The sequence below is a fragment of the Gallinula chloropus genome, assembly GCF_964237585.1.
Source record: "Gallinula chloropus genome assembly, chromosome: 6".
Classification (NCBI taxonomy): Eukaryota; Metazoa; Chordata; class Aves; order Gruiformes; family Rallidae; genus Gallinula; species Gallinula chloropus.
The window spans coordinates 18,069,196-18,083,046 of record NC_140091.1 but is presented as its reverse complement, the minus strand read 5'-3'; the positions used below and the strand labels follow the sequence as shown (position 1 = coordinate 18,083,046).

Below are 13,851 nucleotides of genomic sequence, written 5' to 3'. Positions count from 1 at the left end.
ACCTGAAGAGATATATCAAAAAAAATATATGTTTGGATTTTCAACTCTCCAATTGTTTTTTTTTATGCAAAAACTGGTATGTTATTTGTGGAGCTCGTAGCTTTCTTTAAAGGATAGCTTAAATATGCAAGCAGACATTAAACTTTCTGTATCAAGTCATGTCTCATAACACCTATATGGCAACTTTTTTCTGTCACTGATGTGTACTGTTATGTCTTTTTATCCAGCTACTGCTCTTACAGCAGGGACTTAATTTCAGATTGTGTCTTGAAACACAGCACTGATCTTTCTGATCAGTTTTGAAGAATTTACAACAGAAGATTTTTCCCCCACCCCTGCCTTGTCTTTCCTACTGTATCAACTTTTGCGGTCATTATTGAAAACATGCTCTGTGTCAGAGATAACACATCAGTGCCATCTAGAGCAACACTACTGACTCATATCAGATACCAAAGTCAAACCAAGCCAGTCTGGCCTTTAGCTTTCAGTTACATACATGCAATCCTGTGGACTTGTGGGTTTTGGCTTCATTCAAGTAATCATACAGCAGAATTTAGCAATAATGTCAAAACTCTGGCTAGAACATGATGGATTCCTCTGAAATAGACTCCACCAATTACAAACGTTGTTAATTGGATCCTGTAGAAGATGTATCTTCCTTACATGATTTTGTTGCTTTTCTTTCTTAAAAAGTACTTCTTGAAGTTGCTACTATTGATACACTTTGGCATGTTCAATTCCAGTCTCAACCAAACTGTCCATTGGAGGGTGATTAAGTGCTGTCAGTTTGAGGCACGCATTAAACAGCTGAAATACTGGAACTGATTTATAGTAACTGCAGTTTGTGGAGTTAAATCAGTCTGCAATAAAAGGAATACCTGAACATAGTCTGTCTCGTCCGCAGTTACTTGCATACCAGTTGAAAGTATTGCTCACTCAATATCTATTGCTGTTTTCTCTCTGTGGTTGTACCAAGCTGCTCACAGTATATTAATTGGTTTCTGCTCTGAAGTTTTGAGGACGTGCCTTATAAACCAGAAATAAGTCCAAACTCAAATTGACTATAATTTATAGGCAAGCTAACAGGTTAAACTTACACTGGAGGTCTGATTGTAGGTTACAAGCATGACCATTTTATTCTAAACTGTTTTGCAAATAGTTGTTGTATATTGTGGCTAAGATATCTCAACTTCAAAGATGTTGAGAATATCAGTGCTTTTGTGTCTTTTAATAATCTATTTTTTTCTAGACAGAATGATGAAATATCTAACTCTTGTGTAGCTTTGCTGTTTCTTTATGTAAGTCAAAAGTTGAATCATGAGCTGGTTTTTGATACATTTTCTTAATTTGCAATGTTAACAAACGTTTCTGGAAACACAAGACAGCTGTTTTCTTGACCTGGAAATTGGTAATAGCTTGCTTCCAAAACTACTTGAATATTTTTTTAGAAGTTATATTAGATGAGAACACAATTCTGTGGGTTAAAATTAAATTTGGGTTCTTGAGAATATGCCTTATTACTAAGGTATGATATTTCACACAGCAGTGTATTAAATTTGCTTTAGTTGATGTTGAGTAAAAGCAGTGTAGTCTTTAATCAGCTGAAACTGATGTTACTTGGTAACTTCAATCTATTACTACTTTCAGAGTAAAGAAGAAGTGATGGCGGTACGGCTCCGTGAGGCAGACCGCATTGCAGCTGTGGCTGAACTCCAACAGCACATTGCTGAATTAGAAATCCAGGTAAAAAGTGATGGCATTAAATATGTAACTAGATACTGGTTACTATTTATACTTGGTGTTTTTCCTTCCTTAATAACCTGCTGTGAATAGAAGGCACTGCTTTGCAGGGTGGGATAAGGCTATAATGCTGAATGTGTCTCCCTTCAAGGAGAGACAAATGTCTTAAATCTTATGGCCATACTTGTGAGCTGTTCATTGCTTCTGTACAAGCACCAGGCTTCAAGCAACACCCTTTCAAACTTTGACTTCTGTATTTGTGTTTTGTCTTGGAATTGGTAATTTTTACCAAATAATAGATTAAGAACATCCTCTGTTAAAAAAAAAAAAAAAAAAACTAAACCCAAACCAAAAACCCACACATTCTGATTCCAGGAACCATTCTTTTCTCTGCTTGCTCTTCTGCTATGGCAAATATTGGAGGATTTGTTGTAAAACATACTCTTTTTATGTAAATCTTGAAACTAAAAATGTTACTTACTTGCTGCTATATCACTTTAAGATCTGACAATGCATTCTTTGGCCTCTGTTCTTTATGCTTTCAACTCCTTTGGAGCTTTCACTGTCCCGAGGACTCCCTGCTGTTTCATAAGAGAACCACCATAATATTTTACTGGCTCTGAGCAAGCATGTCTTGCTGGAGTCTGTATGTCCTGTACTTATATACTGTTGTTCCCTCTGAATTCTGCTGTGCCAATCTGTGAAGGTTTTCTTGACTATTATCCCTAAATTACAAACTAGTTACTCCTTTTAAAAAAAACCCAAACAAACCCTGATATTCCCAGTGTCTGTCTTCTGAAATCTTTCTTTCAACGTAGTGATTTTACTGTATTGTGTCAAAGCCTTCTGTTTCCAACTTCTGTTTCTCAATGACTTGCATATTTTTCATCTCATGTATAGAATGTACACATAAATTTATGCAAGTCACTCACTTAGAGTGTTTTTCCTCTAGTGCAGTAGGCACTACATTTATTAGATGATAAAGCAATCATTTCTTTTAATCACATAATGCTTAGATAATGCTGTGATAAGTACATTAGAAATACTTAGATAAGTACACCAAGCATTGCTTATGAATCATTTATTATCTAGTAAGATAACAAGAGAGTAGCTGAGTTTAGGTCAAGATACTTGTGTTTTAACACTACTAAAAAGAGAAGTTTAAAGGTTACTTCAAACAATGTGATTTGTGTACATGAGGAGCCAGTACTCACTTTGCATTTTCACTTTAGCACAGATTTTAAATGCCATCCTGCATCTGTTGTTTGTGGGTGTCCCAAAAAGGACTCTGGTCTTGATTTTCATAAAATTAAGAAATGGTGAAACCCATAATGATCAGTTGTTTTTTGATAGCTGTCATGGAATTAGTTGTTTTCGAGTGTGAATACTGTTGACTTCATTTTCTGTTGTTTGTCTGAATTGTCAGTGTTTAATCATTTTATAGCCCTCTCCTATTCCCTTGCCATATTTTTGCTTAAGCTGTGGGTGCCAGATTTGCATGCATATTTTCATAATACCTTGTAATGAGACAGGTAAAGCAGTTAAGTGCAGGAACAGAATCTATTTTATTACCCTGATTAATACATTTAAAGATTGTAAACTGTCCTTGTTTTGTCTTGATATTAAATTGTCTCATGTTTGGTTGTTTATCCACATCATCTCTCCTTCCTTTTCACAATTACTGCTGTGCGTGATGCAATCTTTAGAAACGTTTTTCCGGTTTTGTCATATTATAGGTGGCCTTTTTTGTTTCCAAGTATAGTGTAGTCCTAATCTTTGTGGTGTTATTAGATGATGACCTGTTAATGATCTGGAGTCTCTTTGTAAGATTCTTGGTTTTCTGCACAAATGAGAGTGGCCTTGCTTTCTTTCTATACAGTCTGAATATGTGAAGCCGTTCTGCGTGGCTGTAGTTCATGTTTCTAATTTAACAAGTTTGCCCTGCTAGGCTTTTGGTGAACTACTGATCTCAATCTTATACTAGCCTGAAGTATAACTCCTTCAGGTGTGAAATACAGGGTTTGAATGTTAACTGTATATGGGCATTAAATAGTGATTTAGAAAAACAATTCCTCTGTCAATTTACGTAGTTTTGACACTCTAGATGTGACTGGAAATGCTTTAATTGGGCTGTGACAGATTTTTTTTTTTGCTAAGATTCTCTAAGCAAATAGATATTTTTGACCAATGTGTTTTTGCTCACAAATATGAAACCTGTGATCAAAACTTCCGGTTTGGGTACCCATGCTCAAAGGCCTCAAACACCTGCACCAGCAAAAAAAGTCATAATGGACTTAGAAAGCCTTAACTACCAAAACCTGTAAACTATAAACCATGCAACTGATGATAGCACTTAAGCAAAAGCTGCTTTTAAGGAAACTGAAGATCTGGATAACCTCTTCCTCTTTGGAGAAAGAGCTGCGTCCCGTTCCCTTCCATTCGGCTGGTCGCTGGAGTTGCTGTGACGTGCTGTGGGGGGCAGAGGGCCTTCTCATCTGGACTTGGCTTAATGACTTGAAATGCAATATTTAAGCCATAAGTCTTGAAATGTAGGTGTCCTCTCAAAGTAATTGTGCTTTTAACAGGGAGCGTCACAAGTAGGTCTGCTTGTCACATTGTTTCAAAGCTGATAGAGCTGGAGAGAGGAAGTAAACTTACAATGTAACCTTCCTTTTTTTTGAGGGGCATGGTGCTTTTCTAAGAAGCTCTGGGGATTCAGTGTCAGGTCCACATGGTCCCTGGCAATGCTTAACCTAAATTGTGCAGTTTTCTTTTACATGTTCGTGTAGGTGTAGGTGCAAGACACGGGTGTTAAATTTGTAATGCAGAGTATCACTACTCCCACGTAAGAACCGATCTGACATTATGCACAAAAATGCTAGATTTAAATCACAGTTTCTGGGTTGCTCTTAGTTTTGGTTAGTAATAATGACAGGGAGGGAGATAAAAAACCCATCATTTAATAGCAGATGTAATTCTGCAGGAAGGTGGCGTTTTTTAATGAAGCTAGGAAAGTTACCTTGGTCAGTATATTGGGGTAAAAAGAATGGTCCAATACATTGTGGGTATCTTCCAACAGAAGAAATGTAGGAGTTGTTACTTTGCAAAAATAACACAATTGAAGTGTAAGTGGAGGTTAACTTCTGTGGTATATGCCCCAGAAATAACAAAGAAAACCCCTGAAGCTAGGTATAAACAAAGGTTTGCTTGGTCAGGCTTTTTCTTCTCTATCCTCTATTCTTTTCTCAATTCTTAATTCAGCTTATATTTGCTTCCTAAGGGTTGTATGACTTGAAAGTACTTAGCAGCTTCCTGGCCTTACAGTGGGATACTTAAAGAAATTATTAACAAATAAAGAATGCATTTTGGGTGGCTGGGCTGCTATTTTTTTCTTTGTATCTCCACACCAGGGAGAAGCTGTTCTTTTTGATATATGTTCTACTTTCTCACAAAAGATAGAGGTTCACATAGTATAACTAAATGATTTTTTTCGGCCAAGCTACAAGTATTCTGACCCCTTTTGTTCCAACCTCTTGTAAGATACAGAAAGACAGGGCTAAGTAATGGCTGTTGTCTCCCTTTGTCTGTAATAAATCAGCAAAATCTCATGTTTGTTTCCTCAGGGAGTTAGTCTTGTTTTCAGCTGAACTGGTCTGATAGCAACAAGCAAATGCTTTTAACTTCCTAATATAAGCTTAAAACCCTATTGCTTTTATCTTATGTGTGCTTTCCTAAAGCTGCCAAGAAAACTCTACCAAGCTTCACTACTCTTCTGGCCTAATAGCAGGTGATCCTTCTGATTGCATATGGGCAGCTGTGTTGGTCCCTTGGTGCTGTGCTGGTGGTGGTTGTTTTGGTGGTTTTTGGCGAGTTTTTTTTTTTAGAAAAAAAAGTACCCCAGAAAACAACCTTTCCCTGTGAGAGTGAAGGAAGGACAGACTGAATGGGAGAAAGATGCTTTAGAGAAATTCAGGCAAGGTTAAACAGTTGCAAGCTAGAGTCAATCAGCTGTTTAGAATAAGGAGCACTGGGCCAGTGAAAGTGTAGACAGATTGAGGAAGCAGAGCTGGGTCAGCTGCAGTCTCTGCTCTGCAGTTTAATCCCTCTCCCTCAGTTTCTGTGCAGTCTGACTTCTAGCATTCTCTTAAAGTATCTGTAGCTGGTTTGGGTTGGGGAGGTACAGAGCACATTTATAGTATAGTAAAAAGGGTTTTAGGTCTTCATGAATCTTAAACCATCTTAAGAATTCATTCTTCTCTTCATTACATTGATCTGGACAGGGGGTAATATCACTTCCTCCTGATGTGCTTCCTGTCAGATTCAGAGAATTTTGTCACATTTACCCTATCTCTAACCATGTCAAAGCTGCTTTGAGAACAACTGTAAAGGAAATCCATGATTGTTCTAGTTCTCTCCCCCACAGTTTAAACTTTTAGCCTGACTTCGTTAGAATGAAGCCTTTCTATGACCTCTGTTTAATAATTCTTCCAAGTACTGACTGTTGAGTAAAGAAATTGTTTCCATCTTTTCAAATTACAGGAAACTTTTTTATTCTTATCAATAGCAGTGTGCGATGTTAGTGATGTGTTTTTTGAAAGTCTAGAATTAGTCATGGTAAAGTCACTGAAAGGACACTAGTTACCACATTTACACTTCTGAATAACCTTCATCTACGTTTTTCAATTCTTTTGCCACAGAGCATTTAAAAGCCTCCACTGAAAAGAAGCTGAGAGAGATTGTTACCAAGTAAATATTTCTAAGTCAGAGATCAAACTAGGGGTGTTAGGGAAATGTCCTACCCTTTAGTAAAGGTGATATGCTGTTATCTGAGGAACAACAACAGTCTGGTGTGTCTGGATTTTGGGTGCCTATAAAGTCATTGGTTTCATTTTTATGTGGTTTTAAATTTGCAGTTAAAGTGAAGAACCCTAGATGCTCTCTTATTTCTCTGATGTGATCATCAAGGCTGTTATTGAAAAATTTGCTTCTGCTCCTCTTGGGGTGAAATACCTGCAATTAAAATTTGATTACATAGATCTGCTGTATCTTAAACTTTTCTTCATTCAACTAGCAAAAGCAGGCTTAAGGCCTCCAGTGTGTTCCAGGTGTCTTCCAGTGATTGATTATTTAACCTCTATTCTATCATGACTACTGAACTTGACTTTTGTGGGTGCTATACAGTAATGGTTGCAGGTATTTTAAAATTAGGATACTTGGAAGCAATCTGTCCCTGCACTCTTGCGTTGACAGCTGTGCACCTTGGTCCTATGCTGATTGAGTTTGGAAGTTCTCTGTAGTTCTCAGTTGGCATCAGGTGTGTTTCTTGAGACTAGGTGCTGCTTCTTTTGAAGGTACAGAAAAGCTGGTTTTTTTTAGAAAGTGGGAGGAGGATTTAGGTATGATACTACAGCCATGAATCTCAACTGATGCTTCTTGGTGGGTAGAAATTTTTTCTTTCTAAGAAGCAAATTTTTGGGGAGCAAATTTTTCTTCTCAGGAGCTTTCTGTGTAGCTCTTGATGTGTATATAAGTGTAGTAACTAATGTTTCAGAGGAGGATGAGAGGTGAGAGCTTCCAAAACTGAAGGGGTGTGAGTTCTGTTTTAGCACCTGCTTTTTTGATCTATTGGGCTCACTTCCTGCTCCACTGCCTGTGCTACTCCCTCTCTATTCACAGCTTCTGGGGCAGGAGATTGGACTGTGTTTAGGTTGCTGACGCTGTTTCAAGTATTTCTTGAGCAGATACATAGCCAGTAGGCTTTTTTCCCCCCGATAGAAAGTTTTCTAGCGCTGTTAGTGCTGGGGGAGTTGGTCTGTAGGAAGAAACGTTAAGATGGAGGGGGCATGTGTGTATTAATCTTCAAAAGCAGCAAAACTGAGATGATGGATCTTTAGTTACAGTGTAACATCAACTGGCATTACTTTTCTAAGAACCTTACTGTGAAGAGGTAGGTGCTGCAGTGTTGCAGTACCACTGGGACTACCCAGGGAGTTGCTGTAGACACTCATTTGTGCATGACTGCAAGTTTTTAGTTCTGTTATTTAAAAGTCCTGGGTCCCAGGTTTGGCTAGCTTGCATTACTTTGCTAGGTTGGTGATACACACACTCTGTTTATTGATGTATTATCTGGTGCTTTCACTGTGTGTTAAACTTTGAGTGGGCTCTAGGCAAATAATAGCCATTTTTTTCTTCCTTGTGTCGTGACCTCCCCAAATACCACAGATTTTTTTTGTAGTAATGCTCCCACTCAAAAAAAAAAAAACAAAACACAGCAACCCACATCCTCTCTGTGTATAATCTTAGATTTTAAAAACATAAAACACAAGGAGAGAATACAAATTGCTAATTCTATTTCTTTTTAAATGTTGTGATCATACCCTGAAGACACAAAATGGTAAGTGGAGTCTCTTCATTTGCTTTTGAACAAGCTAGGTTGATCTGAGTTTTCTTCAGAAGTAGAAAGCTACTCAAGCACAGTAGTACAAAACTATTCAAGCACAGTATAAAAACATTGTAGAGTGAAATACCCTGTTCCTACTGAAGTAAATGGTACAATAGGAAGAATTCATTTAATTAACTCAAGCTACATGAAAGCAGTTGAATTTTTCTTATGTCACTGGGGCTGTCTAGTAATTTATGAGACAGCTGAACCAGTTTTCAACCAGAGCAAATGAAAATGTAGTTTAATGCTAGATTCACAATATAAATGAACCTTGGGCAGGGCAATCAATTCCCTTTTTCCTTGCTGCTTTTACAAAAGGTGGGTTTTGTTCTTTGCCCTGATAGTGTGTGTTTTCCTGCTTGGCTCAAAACTTGAAGAAAAAAGCTAGTAATAATAATATTAGGATTGTCAAGGAAGAACGTATCAAGAATGTCCTGAATGTTGCCCCTGGCCTATCTGGCTACTTGGACCATGGAGGGTGCAGGCTTCTGTCCTTTATGCAAGTAGCCTGCTCTTCCCAACTCAAGTAATCCTTTATCTCTGTGGTTGAGCTTCCATCTGCTATAGCTGCTTTGTAGGGTGAGGTGGCTAAATCCTGACAAGACTTAATCCATACAAGATTGTTTTCTTCCTGTCTGAGCCTAGAAACCTTTTCAATATATACTGTTGGACCCTCAGGAGGAGAAATTAGTATGTTCTATGATATCTGAAAACAAAGTGAAGGATAGCAACAGTACCACAGGAAGGATGGAAAACGTGCATCTCCAGGAAAGGGAACAAATGATAGAGGACTACTAGTTATTCCTAGAAGACATCTTCAGTTGCCCTTCAGTACATAAACTAACTAAATATAATGGCCATATCCTGCAGATACTGGCCTGAAGATGAAATCTGCAAGAATCAGTGGTATTGGCTATGGTCCTTACCTTTTTTTCACTTACATTCAGTACCTATTGCATCTTCACTTTTCAATTTCTACTCTGCTTTCATGTCACTTGCAACCTAGTGAATTCCCTGTCCTCCTTGTTCTTGGCCAAGATGAATTCAGATTCTGAGCTAAGGACAAATGGTAACTCTAGCAGTCTCACCTGCCTCATGACTCTTAGCCTCAAGAGTTAGAAATTGCATCTGTATAACATGGCACCATATTGGAAACCAAAAAAAAAATCAAGCTGAAGCTCCTCAAGCTTTCTTTAAACTATTAAATGAAACATGAACCTAAAATCTTTTCTGGTGTTTGCAGGTGCGGCAATAAGTGCATGTTTGGGGTATGAGTGTGCTTGCTATCTCTTGCTTTCACCAATCAGTGTCATATAGTTGTGCTTTGGCGCTAATCTAGCGTAATCTAGAATTATGATGTGCAAGTGGGACACTGACCTGCATGGGAGCAGAACATAGGGTTTGTTTTGCTGTGGTGGAGGCTTTTGCTATCTCAAGATGCACGCACACACTGACAATACTCCTTAAGAGACTTGAGGATGATATTAAGATCATTTGCAAAATAAGTAGTAGGTTTTTATGATAACAGTAGTAGTAGATAACATGTCCTATATTCTAGGGTAGGTTGAGAGGCAAATCTAGAACTGCAAAAATTTTTGGGCCCAAGTATTCTGCATTTGTGGCAGATACCAACAGATAGTAGGAAAAACTGTTAAAATTGCTTTCCATCATGTTAAAAGGAACTGCCATGTTGAAGTTTTTCCTGCCAACAGTTTTCTTTTTTGACTAATGTCAAGCTGCTTTAATGAAAAACTAGTGTTAAAAATATTACCAATTTTAAGTTGCTCACACTAAAATTTGCCTTTGATTAAACAAATGGTCATCAGAAGCTGGGAATTGCTTGAAAGTAATCTGAACACAAATATGACACCTGATGGGGAAGTGAAAATTTTGCAGGTAATAGTAGCATTTTGTACTTGTATGAAAATATACCTATTGATGAAAAAAATCTCTTCTCACAGTTTTAAAGAATACTGGGTAACTTAAAGATCATAATCAGACACACAAAACTACTTCTATCAAACAAATATTTTGGTTCCTTTGAAATACATAAACAGCTATCTATTTATTCTGTAAATTAGATTATTTTGGAAAGAATTAGAAATATGTTTTATGCTATAGTGCTTGACCCCTGCATGTTTTCCAGTGTTTTGCTACTGTACCTGCACGAGTGTCTTTCAATAACTAATGACACAAAAAAGTAAAATATATATTTGCTGTGCTTAGAAATGAACAGCAGCTGTGAAGAACACTGATACCTTGACATAATATTTCTCCTATGTCATATTTACCATTTACCCACTGTAGACTGACTTTGTAGTGCTTAGAACACGTGTGGGTTTAATTAGCTAGAGATACCTGATTTCTGTTGCAGCTAGTTAAGAATCAGCTTTTGACCTCTAGTGTTTTGAATGTTGCAAGAGGAAGTTACAGCATGACTTCTCTAACATATTTTTCAAAAAATTGCATTGCAGGGTTCCTGTTTTGGGCAAAATGCATTTTTTTGTGTGTGTGAATTGTCAGCTCTACAAAATCTGTAGTTCTGAAAGGAAAACTGAAACTTATTTGCCCTTGCTGATGACAGTCTTGCAAGCCAGGCTTATGGACTACATTCAGCTCCAACTCCGAAGTCAATTCTTTCATGAGCAAATATACACATCACATCTGCAATACCTGCATGAATTTTACAGTATTATTTATCGAATAAAAAGTAGCAATAAACCCACTTATGTATTTATTACAGGATTCATTGTATTTAACTCCCAATGCAGTATACTCTATATGGTATATAGTAACAGCTTTGTCCTCTTGTGCACCCAGCTTCAGTGCAAGCTCAGCTGTTTATTATGGCTTCATTTTAAAAGGGTTATGGCACCTACCTTACATTCCTGGTAAAACCCTGCTTTACTCAGTTGTTGATACAATAGTGTATGGCTACATAGTAATTTGGAGTGACATAGAACAAGAGGCTTGAATGGAAGAGTCAGGGTTTCAGAGAAAGGACTTGAACAAGCATTTCTTCCATATATTCCAGCTACCACAAGAGATCAAGTCATTCTTATTGTCTGAAATCTTGGATTCTGACAGCAACAAAGTTTTTTCTATGTGCTGATGTAAACACCATTATTTCTGTGTGCAGGCTGTGTTGCTTCTGTTTTGATTTCTCCAGTATCAGTAGCCATCCCCGTGCAGAGAAATGGGTATTTGGGGGTATTTTTTTAAAACCTATTTATGACAGGAATAACGAGTAATTTTGTTATATTAACATTTATCTGTGAGTTTAAGCCAGAAGTTGCCTTGCAAAATAGCTTCAATATAGAATTATGCATTAAAGGAGCTTGTGCCTTGTTGCAGATTCGGTGACTTAATATTGACTGTGACAAAGTTATTTGAGTAATACTGTACTGTGTACCTTGCTGCAGGAAAAACAAAGACTGAAATTAGAGAAATTGCTTGCCAACCCTGTCATTGCTCTAAGGTTTTTCTTTATGCAGCACAAGGGTTTGGAAGGTGGTATGCTGTCCCTTCCCCTAATGTCTTGGTTCTGTCCTGGTGTTGGTATTTCAGGGGGGGATGTTTTAAGCTTGTTCATTAAAGCTTTTTGTCTTGTATTTTGAGGAACAATTGACACCTTTCATTTTAAAGGTTATTTAAGTTCTGTTTGCAAATGACTGAACTTGCCAGTTGCTGATGTTAACTGTTTGGTTTGTTCAAGTATAGTTAAAACTTCAGCAAAATGAGTCGATCTTACAATTATATTTGTGTTTCTGTAATATATTGGTTGTACGTGATTTAGAGTTGAGGTAAGGATCTACATAAAATCAAGGTGCCACCTCTAAAGATTGTGGCTGCTTCAGAAATTACTCAGCTGGAAAAAAACCCAAAAAAAACACAAACCGTAACCAAACCAGCAACTGCTCTTGACTTGTAGGAAACTGAAGACATGGGCTGCCTTCTCCAACAAGGGTGGCTATTTCACATCTGCCAAGCCTGGTTCAGTCATATTAGGCTTCCCTTCAGAGGCTAGCTGAAAGTTAGCGTTGCAGGCATTCAAGTGCAGATGGCACCTTCTTGAGAATCTTGAAACTGAGGAGCTGCATTTGGGTGACAAACATGAGGAATCTTCTGTTCTTCATCTCTAGGGTTTTTTCTTAATTGCCAATTTTTCTCTGCACCTCTAGCAATACTGGTGCTAGGAGATAAATCTCTATTCACTTATGCGCTCTGGAACTCCTATACAATCAAATCCACAATATTTTATATGCTATAACTTTTCTTTAGGGAAGAAAAAAGCTTGTCAAATGTAGTGTTTTCCAGTGCATGTCCTACAGTGTAAGGGAAAAACATGTTTTGTTTACTTGTCACTTGAAGACAAAGGGAAATTCCTTGTTACTAAATGAAAATTTTACATTAGTGAAAATAATGTACACTGAGATGTTCCATGTATTGATAGTATTCTGTAGGGATGCTTTACTAAATTGCATATGCCACTTCATGCACATTGGGTGTGAATTCTACCTGTGAAGCTTTGTTAATTCATCATGTTCCTCCGTGGAATCCTAACTCTACGATGGTTGGTGTTGAAAGGGTCAACTTGGTCTGAGCTACTGACACCCCTAGATACCTGCTGTAACTTCACCCAGAAGAAAAGCACTGCATGATGTCTGTGAATAGCTTTGGGTCATATATGCAGACAGACTTTTAATATAGTATATCCATGAGTAATTTGAATAAGATTTTTTTTTTTAACCAAAACAGAAAGAAGAAGGAAAAATTCAGGGGCAGCTTAATAAATCTGATTCTAACCAGTACATCAGAGAACTGAAAGATCAGATAGCAGAGCTGCATCATGAGGTAAGTGCTAAAACACTACTGTCTCTGATCACGTGCACCTTTTGTCCTGTCTTTCATTTGTAGCAGATGTTGTTTATCTAATAGTTGTTATAGCTGCAGTACCTGATTTTGCCAATGTACATTATTTTAACTGTTATGAATTTTGCCTTTATCCTGAGATTAAGAAAATAACGAATTGCTTTGTTGCGTGATTTGACATTAAATGAGATTAGCATTTGTGTTCCATCTTGTTTTTTTCCTTAATCTCATGAGTTGATCATGTTTCACTGTTGTATTTACTGCATTTGGAGCTGTGTACATGAAAATAAATCCCTTTATGTCCTTATTTGCTACAACATTTAAGGCTGATTTAGTTAGAAACTAAACTGGTTTTGTGCTTGTAGAAAAGTCCATGTGCAGATTTTTTTTCCTTACTGTATACTGAGATTGCTTAAAAAGAAAAAGGATGCTTGCTTAATATCAGTTAACAGATTTTAAAGTTTTAAACTGCCAAAACCTTCAACCTATGAAATTTCTGTCTTCAAACTTCCTTGCTCTGATAGTTGTAGTAACTTTCTGTTAGTTAAAAAGATAGAAGGTCCTGTAACTGAAATGGCTTATGTAACTGCTGTGCTCAATGGTTCATTTCAGTTCATCCTGATTTGTGAAGAAATGACTTGACCTAACAGTACTGTGTGCAAAATGACCAGTCATCTTTACTTTGTAGGCTGCTTCTGTTTCCATATGCCTTCTAATACACAGTGCTCAGTGTTGCCTAAAACCACTGTATCAGAGCAATACAACCTAAGTATTTGTTCCCTTTTTGCTTTTGTTAA

The 13,851-nt window shown here is 37.3% G+C and overlaps 1 protein-coding gene across 4 annotated transcripts in view; it reads left to right on the top strand.

Annotated features, from left to right (window-relative positions):
* EVI5 (ecotropic viral integration site 5) overlaps positions 1-13,851 on the top strand; it is a 65,988-nt gene that overhangs the window by 30,798 nt on the left and 21,339 nt on the right. For 3 of the 4 annotated variants that reach the window (XM_084266589.1, XM_084266588.1, XM_084266586.1), the window contains 2 exons: positions 1,648-1,743; positions 12,941-13,036. In XM_084266589.1, coding sequence (XP_084122715.1) covers positions 1,648-1,743; positions 12,941-13,036 — 192 coding nt within the window. Of the gene's footprint in view, positions 1-1,647; positions 1,744-10,656; positions 10,854-12,940; positions 13,037-13,851 lie in introns of those variants that run through there. The other variant, XM_084266587.1, reaches the window with a different exon arrangement.